Source organism: Hordeum vulgare, chromosome 2H (genome assembly GCF_904849725.1).
Source record: "Hordeum vulgare subsp. vulgare chromosome 2H, MorexV3_pseudomolecules_assembly, whole genome shotgun sequence".
NCBI lineage: Eukaryota > Viridiplantae > Streptophyta > Magnoliopsida > Poales > Poaceae > Hordeum > Hordeum vulgare.
In genome coordinates, this window is record NC_058519.1 from 9,631,744 (window position 1) to 9,640,592 (window position 8,849).

Below are 8,849 nucleotides of genomic sequence, written 5' to 3' on the forward strand. Positions count from 1 at the left end.
TAGATCTAGGCCTTTGACTTGTGTTGGACGGGCTTTGACCACTGGACTCTTCCACCTCGTTTTGATAGGTCAGCCCATATGAACTTGTAAGAACATGGTCTCAGTCCAACCCATCACTAGGTTCCCTTCATGTCGACCCGACGCGGATATTTCCCCCCTCAAAGTGACGGCGACATTGTCGTACATGAAGGGGGGACACACACGGGAGCGCCGCGATGGGCGTCTATGCATGTCACATCACTTTCACACATGCATGAGGACCCGATGCGATGTTTCGGTGGCATAGCTACCCCCCGACAGCCACCCGATCTGACTAACTCTAGCCCCGTTGACCCGTAGATTTAGGCCTTTGACTTGCGTCGGACAGGCTTTGACCAGTGGAATCTTCCACCTCGTTTCGATAGGTCAACCCATAGAAACATGTAAGAACATTGTCTGAGTCCAAGCCATCACTAGGTTCCCTCCATGTCGACCCGACACGACTATTTCTCCCCTTAAAGTGGCGACGACATTGTCGTACATGAAGGGGGACACACACGGGAGCGTCACGACGGGCGTCTACGCATGTCAGATCACTTTCACACATGCACGAGGACCCGATGCAATGTTTCCATGTCATAGCTACCCCCGACAGCCACCCGATCGGACTTACCTTAGCCCCGTACGACATGTATGAGGGCCCGGTGCGACGCTCTGGTCACACTGCTACCCCAGGGCCCCCGTCCCGCCTAACCGTGTAACGATTGAACACGAGATCTAGCCTTTGACTTTCCGTGAGGGGGGCACACCCCGGACGTGAGGGGGGTCACATCCCGGAGACGCGTGTAGGGCGTTTGCAACCACCACAATATTTCTGTAGGCAGAGCTGTTTTTGATTTTAATAAAATATAAGGACCTATATTCAAAGAAAATGACGACACATCATTAACGTATTCGAAAAAAGTACAAAGTACATATATATTCATAAAAATAATAATACATGTATATTTACACATGGTACATGTAAGTTAATCAAATTATATATATATATATATACACACATTGTGCAAAGAAAAGAAAAAAAAACTATGCCTACGGCAAAGCCATCGGCATAGATACGGCCAGGGCCGGTGGTCGACGCGCTGCGGATCGATGACGTGGCAGATATGCCGACGGCAGCCGTCGGTATAGATGCTGATCGGTGCGCCCCGGATCGATGACGTGGCTTTGTGTATCTATGCCGACGGCCAGACGTCTAGCCGTCGAGGTGTCATTTTGTATGATTTGTCCATGAAAAAGAAAAGAAAACAGATAGATACATCATACATCTACAAGGTGGCCGATTGGTGTACTTAACGGGAGCGCCTGTGACTTGTGAGGCACATCACCACAGTACCTTGTCAAGGTCTCAAGGAACATGTCCATGACTAAGTATGGTCAAGTGTACTCTATTAATTTATGTATTCAATTGTACAACTTATGGAGCTTTGACTGGAAAACTGGAAAACTGATGTGCAGGCTGATCTACAAGCAATGTTCGAGTTGTCAAATTTTATGCCACACTAAGGATGTGGCGCCTATATATATAGAAAAGGTGTTCGTGAGTCTTATCCCACACTAAAAGGCATTTCTATTTGTGCTGCAAGCAAACCTGATGGTGATGATGATGGAGCAAAGCGCAGCCACCCTCATGCTCCTCACTCTCGCCTCACTCGTCGTCCTTGCATCGGTACTGAGCCGCAAACCGAAAAACCATAGGCGGCCTCCAGGCCCATGGCGCCTCCCCTTGATCGGAAGCCTCCACCACGTCCTCACGTCGCAGCCGCAGGTCGCCCTCCGGGACCTGGCCAAGAAGCACGGCCCGGTCATGTACCTCCGGTTCGGCCAGATGGACACCGTCGTCGTCTCCTCGCCGGCCGCGGCGCAGGAGGTGCTCCGGGACAAGGACCTCTCATTCGCGTCGCGGCCCAACATCCTGGTCTCAGAGATCTTCTGCTACGGGGGCCGCAACGTCATCCTCGCGCCCTACGGCCCCTACTGGCGGATGACGCGTAAGCTCTGCACGGTTGAGCTCCTGAGCGAACGCAAGGTGCGGCAGTTCGCGCCCTTCAGAGACAGCGAGACCATGTCCCTTGTCGAGAACATCCGCGCCGCCGGTCGGGGCTGTTGGCCCAGAACCGACCCCGAGTACTTTCTGGCGACGGCAGCGACCGACGACGAAGCGAAGCGATCGATCACCCGCAGTGTACAGCTATCCAAACTAGCAATCCATCCTTTGACCTGTGTACGTTGCCTGATGGATGTGGTACACACGTACGAAACAGCTGCTAGCTAGTTACGAGCGGCTTAATCAACTTCGCCGAGAGCAACACACGACACGGGATTTTGATGGCTATAGGTGCGACACGCACCTATGATTATATTGCTTTGTCTTCTGATCTGGTTACAAGGGGTAGCCTACACGAGTATATAAAGAACTAAAGCTAGCCTAATACACGTCGAGTCGGTTTGATTGTTCCGGTCCAACCCGGACACGGACAGCGTGGTTATTTTCAACAATCACCCCCCCAAACACGATGTCCTCACTTCACAGCTTGGACGCCGATCCTTCTCCGCATCTCTGTAAACTTCTGTCGTCCCAAAGACTTGATCAGGATATCTGCAAGCTGATCATCGGTGCAAACATAGTTGACTTCAATCTTGCCTTTTTCTACGCACTGCCGTATGTAGTGATACCTTATATCTATGTGCTTAGTCCTGTCATGATGCACTGGATTCTTACACAGGGCAATCGCAGACTTGTTGTCAACATTGAGCACCACTCTTTCTGGTTCTTTATCTGTGAGGTCACCGAGTAGCCTTTCTAGCCATACACCTTGACCCGCTGCGGTTGCAGCTGCTATATACTCTGCTTCGCAGGACGATAATGCGACCACCTTCTGCTTTTGTGATAGCCAAGTTACTATGCTCCTGCCCAAGAAATATGCCAGACCCGAGGTACTTTTACGGTCATCCACATCTCCTGCCAGGTCGCTATCACTGTAGCCAAGTAGCTCCACCATCTCCTTCTTTTTCTCTCTCAAATAGACACAACCGAAGTTTGTTGTCCCTTTGATGTACCTGAGTATATGTTTGACAGCTGCCCAATGTTCAGTTGTGGGTGCTTCCATGAAGCGACTCACTATGCCAACGGAATAGGCCAAGTCCGGTCGTGTATTCACAAGATACCTTAGGCTTCCGACCACACTTCTATAATCCGTTGCATCAACCGCAGGGGCTTCACTCCTTTTGCTAAGTTTAAGCCGAGGCTCCATTGGAGCATAAGTTGGTTTGCAATCCTCCATGCTACAACTTTCAAGTATCTTCTTTGCATATGCCTCTTGACATATTGTGATCCCGTTCGGCTTTTGTTGTACCTCGATCCCGAGGCAGTATGTCAAGAGCCCTAGATCACTCATCTTGAATAGCTCCTTCATTTGTAGCTTGAATCTTGCAATCTCCTCTTCGTCTGCTCCAGTTATCAAGAGATCATCAACATAGATGCCCACTAAGAGACGATCCTTGCCTTTACCTCGCTTGTACATAGCATGCTCGAGTGGACTTTTCTCAAAACCAAGAGAAATCAATGTACGGTCAAGCTTGATGTTCCATGCCCGAGGAGCTTGATGTAGCCCGTACAATGCCTTGTGTAGCTTCAACACCTTGTGTTCTTCTCCTTCTTTGATGTACCCCGGTGGTTGCTTCACGTATACTTCTTCTTCCAATTCCCCGTTCAAAAAAGCGGATTTTACATCCATGTGATGTAGCCTCCAAGATTCTTGAGCCGCGAGAGCTATAACTAGCCTCACCGATTCCATCCTTGTGACTGGAGCGAACACTTCCTCGAAGTCCACACCTTGCTCTTGCACGAATCCTTTAGCTACGAGCCGAGCTTTATGCTTGACCAAGTTTCCTTCAGCATCCTTCTTGACTTTGTACACCCACTTGAGCCCTATGGATTTGTGACCGTTGGGAAGATCAGCGAGCTCCCATACTTTGTTGTCTCGTATTGATCCCAACTCTTCATCCATAGCACGACGCCAACACTCCTCAGTATTTGCTTCTTCAAATTTCGTCGGTTCCTCGACGCTAAGCAAACATTGTCGTCCTCTTCTTATAACTTTGACAGGATTAATAGTACGAAGTGCTTCCTCCGGATATAAATCCACCACTGGTCGAAGACGAACTGGTGTCGGCGGACGTTCCCTTGTCTCCTGTTCTGTCGAAGACGAGGAATTTTCATCTTGTGGAGTTGCCAAACTCCTGTTTTCTGGCGATCCAGGTTCTCTTCCAGGCGCAGCTCCCAGGCTGCTCCCTTGTGGTACGCAGTCACTTGGTCGAGCGCTTCGAGCATTGCTTGGTGTGTTTCACGAGCCATCGCATGCCTCGTCTGCCGCGTCCTGCTGCGTGCCTTCGCGCGCCTCTATCCCTGCTTTATCTGGCGCGTTCGGCTGCGCTCCATTGTCCAGAGAATCACTCGGCGTCGTTGTAGTCTCCGGTTGATTATCGGCATGCTCGTATTCGTTGTAAACAACGTGAAAGATTTCATCAGAGATCGGGTATACCGGCTCGGTAGAGTTCCAATTCCATGATCTTGCTTCTTCAAAGACCACGTCACGAGTCACAACCACCTTATTGGTAGAGGGGTTGCACGCACGGTACGCCTTCGAGCCTGCTTCATAGCCAACCAATATCATTGGAGTACTCCGATCCGCCAACTTACTTGTATGCCCGGCCACCGTCTTCACATGCGCCACACACCCGAAAGTACGAAGATGATCAACCGCGGGCTTATGTCCGTACCATGCTTCGTACGGCGTCATCCCAACCACACTCTTGGTTGGAGCCCGGTTCAGCAAATAAACGGCCGTATTGACCGCCTCACCCCAAAACTTGCCCGGGACCCCTTTGCTCTTCATCATGCTTCGTGCCATCGCCACCACGGTTTGATTCCTCCGTTCCACAACACCGTTTTGCTGCGGTGAATATGGCGCCGTAAGATACCGCTTGATCCCATGTGCTTCGCAAAATTCTGTGAATTCACGAGACTTGAACTCACCCCCCCGACCGGTACGGAGGGCCTTCAGCTTGGCTTCGGATTCTACCTCGGCCGCCATCTTTACTTTCCTGAAGGCTTGCAAAGCTTGGTCCTTCGTCTTCAACAACACAATCCACATGTATCTGCTGAAGTCGTCGACGATGAGTAAGAAGTATTTGTTTCCAGCTGGGGTAGCCGGTGTAATGGGTCCGCACAAGTCTCCATGGACCAACTCAAGAGCTTTACTTGCTCTAAAGTTTCCCTCTCTCGGGAACGAGGCCCGCCTTTGTTTCCCAACAAGGCAACCGTCGCACACTTGCTCAACATGATCAATGCACGGTAGGCCACGTACCATCTCCTTTTGTCCAAGTTGCCGAAGAGCCTGGAAATTTAGATGACCGTAGCGCGCGTGCCACTTCCATGCCGAGTCCTCCATGCTTGACAAGAGACATACTGGATCCACACGATCCAAGTTGAGGACGTAGAGTCTGTTTGGCGACCTCTGCACCTTCATGATCAGCATCCTCTGACGGTCATACCCCCATAGATAGCCATCTTCGAGCACAATCTTGCAACCACGCTCCTCGAGCTGGCCAAGACTTATGATGTTGCTCTTTAGCTTGGGAATATAGTACACATCTGTGAGTACCTTGTGACCGCCATTCTTCAGCTCAAACAGGACAGTACCTCGCCCTGTGATGTCAACGGTCCGCCCGTCACCGAACCAAACCGTGCCTCCAACCGAGAGATTTAGCTCAGAAAACTGGTCCTTGTCACCGGTCATGTGGTTGCTTGCTCCCGTGTCGAGGTACCACACGTGCCCCGCCGTGTTCACCCTCTTCTTGTCATGAAGGTAAACCTTCTCTTCGTCGAGCGTGACAACCTCGGTAGCCGGTGCCTTCGGAGTTGGACCATCCTCGTCCATAAGCTCGCATACTTCGACCATGAGCATCATATCGCTATCATCGCCTCCCTTGGCCATGAGAGCTTTTTCCTTCGGTGGACTCTTGCAATCAGACTTGAAGTGACCGAGGATTCCACAATTGTGACACCTTACTTTTTTATGTCAAATTTTCTCCTTGGTTTTCTAGCCTTTTCTTCCTGTCCAGCGAGGTCCTTTTTCGCCGGGCTTTGCTTCTCCTTTGCTTTACTACCGCTTGTGGATCCACCTTGCTTTCCTTTCGACAGGGCCATCCATTGCGCCATTGTAAGCATGAGATGCTCACTCTCCTTCGAATCGCCGAAGCTGAGACGAATTCTCTCGTCGTGGGCCTTGAACCTTCCGACGAGATCCTCGACCGTGAGAGTGTTCAGGTCAAGACATTGCTCGATCGATGTGACGATTTGGATGTAGCGTGTCGGCGCGGCGCGCAAAAATCGTCGGACGATCGCAACTTCTTCTAGAGTTGAACCATAGCCGCGTATGCCGTTGACGAGGGTCTTGAGACGGGAGGCAAACTGATCAACCGTCTCGCTTTCCTCCATCTTCAGGCACTCGTAGCTTCTCATGAGGGACTGAAGGTGTGCTTCCTTGACACGGTCATGACCCTGGTGCAGGATCTTGATGGTCTCCCATGCCTCCTTCGCCGTTTTCTTTCCGACGAGGTGTTGCAGCACATCCTTCGGCATGGCGGAGTAGATCGCCGTTAACGCCTGACGATCCATCCGGTACTTTGCCGCGCCCTTCGCGTACTCGGCGCCGCCGGGATCGACAGCTTCCCAGAATTCCGCTCCCTCCATCGCGACCTCCATGTTCATCGCCCATAGTGCGTAGTCTTCTCGATCCAGCCGGGGGAATTGCGACCCCCCAACCATCGGCATCGGTGCTCTAGCTCCCGCCACAACGATCTCCTTGCCCGGGTTTGACATGATCCTTCGATTGCTTTCCGAAGATCACGTCAATAAACCAAGCTCTAGATACCAATTGTTGGCCCAGAACCGACGCCGAGTACTTTCCGGCGACGGCAGCGACCGACGACGAACGACGACGAAGCGAAGCGATCGATCACCCGCAGTGTACAGCTATCCAAACTAGCAATCCATCCTTTGACCTGTGTACGTTGCCTGATGGATGTGGTACACACGTACGAAACAGCTGCTAGCTAGTTACGAGCGGCTTAATCAACTTCGCCGAGAGCAACACACGACACGGGATTTTGATGGCTATAGGTGCGTGTCGCACCTATGATTATATTGCTTTGTCTTCTGATCTGGTTACAAGGGGTAGTCTACACGAGTATATAAAGAACTAAAGCTAGCCTAATACACGTCGAGTCGGTTTAATTGTTCCGGTCCAACCCGGACACGGACAGCGTGGTTATTTCCAACAGGGGCGGCGCGTCATTGAACCTTGGCAAGCTGCTCATTTCCTGCACCAACACTATCACCGCCAAGGCTACGTTCGGCCAGGTGTGCGACGAGGAGCTCCAGGATCGGTTCATGGCCGTGACCGGCCTGGCGATCAAGGCCTCCGGCGGATCCAGCGTCGGGGACCTGGTCCCGTCGCTGTGGTTCGTCGACGCCCTCACTGGGCTGAGAGGCCGTCTGTGGCGTGCGCGCCGGCAGCTGGATGCCATCCTGGACAAGATCATCGCTGATGAACGCAGGGAGGGGCGGCGAGGTGACCACCTTCTCGGAGTTCTGCTTAGGATCAAGGATGAGGGGAACCTTGAATTCCCCATCGACATGACAAACATCAAGGCCATCATATTGGTACGTGTCAAGCTTCATGCACTAGCTAACGTAATAAAAGTCTAAATAGATTGAAAATGCTAGACAATCCATGATATACACTCCAACAATATGATACTAAATAGATCTAATTTCTTTTATCCGAGAGTAACTTAATTTTCATTTTTGTTCATGCCCCATTCAGGATATGTTCACGGCAGGGACGGAGACGACGTCGGCAGTGGCCGAGTGGGTCATGGCCGAACTCATTAGGAACCCAAAGGTGATGGCCAAGGCGCAGGCTGAAGTGCGTCGTACCTTGGACACCAAGAACCCAATAGACCATGAAGAATACATAGATGATCTGCACTACACCAAAATGGTGATCAAGGAGACCATGAGGTTAAACCCTGTGGTGCCGTTGCTTGTCCCTCATCTCTGTCAGGAAACCTGCGATGTTGGCGGATTTGAGGTCAAGGAGGGCACCAGGGTCTTGGTCAATGCATGGGCAATGGCAAGAAGCCCCGAGTACTGGGAAAACGCAGAGGAGTTCATGCCGGAGAGGTTCGAGGACGGCACGGCTACCTACAAGGGCTCGCGGTTCGAGTACTTGCCGTTCGGCACTGGAAGGAGGAAGTGCCCCGGCGATACCTTTGGGCTGGCCACACTGGAGCTCGCGGTGACACGGCTCCTCTACTATTTCGATTGGAGCCTCCCTGCCGGAACACGGGTAGATGAGCTCGACATGGAAACAAGCGTGGGGATAGCCACGAGGAGGAAGAACCAGCTGCACCTAGTGGCGACCCCTTATAAGTGTGCTTGCTAGGCAAATACTATCTATGTGCTCTCTTATGTTCTTTTCCGTACACAAAAAAAAATCACCGTGGAGTTTTTTTTCCCGAGAAATAATCACTGTCGAGTGTATTTGTAAATTAAGTTCATAACCTCTTTATGCGTGCACATGGACGGGTGAATAGCTCATGTGTGAAGTTTTTGATGCGAATTGGAAAGAATGAAACGTAGTTGCGATGATTTACATGGCAATAATAGCCCCTATACAATGGGAATGGTCATCAACGGGGAACGCAGTTAAGTTAAAAACAGGGAGTCAAACTGATAAGTG

General features: G+C 51.2%; 1 protein-coding gene across 1 annotated transcript; it reads left to right on the forward strand.

The window, feature by feature from the left end:
- Nucleotides 1-1,607: 1,607 nt before the first annotated feature.
- LOC123429121 (cytochrome P450 99A2-like) lies at nucleotides 1,608-8,640 on the forward strand. Its single transcript, XM_045113185.1, has 4 exons — nucleotides 1,608-2,135; nucleotides 5,736-5,739; nucleotides 7,387-7,768; nucleotides 7,932-8,640. Exons 1-4 carry the CDS (start codon nucleotides 1,634-1,636, stop codon nucleotides 8,550-8,552), a joined length of 1,509 nt encoding a protein of 502 aa, XP_044969120.1. The 5' UTR covers nucleotides 1,608-1,633; the 3' UTR covers nucleotides 8,553-8,640.
- Nucleotides 8,641-8,849: the final 209 nt, after the last annotated feature.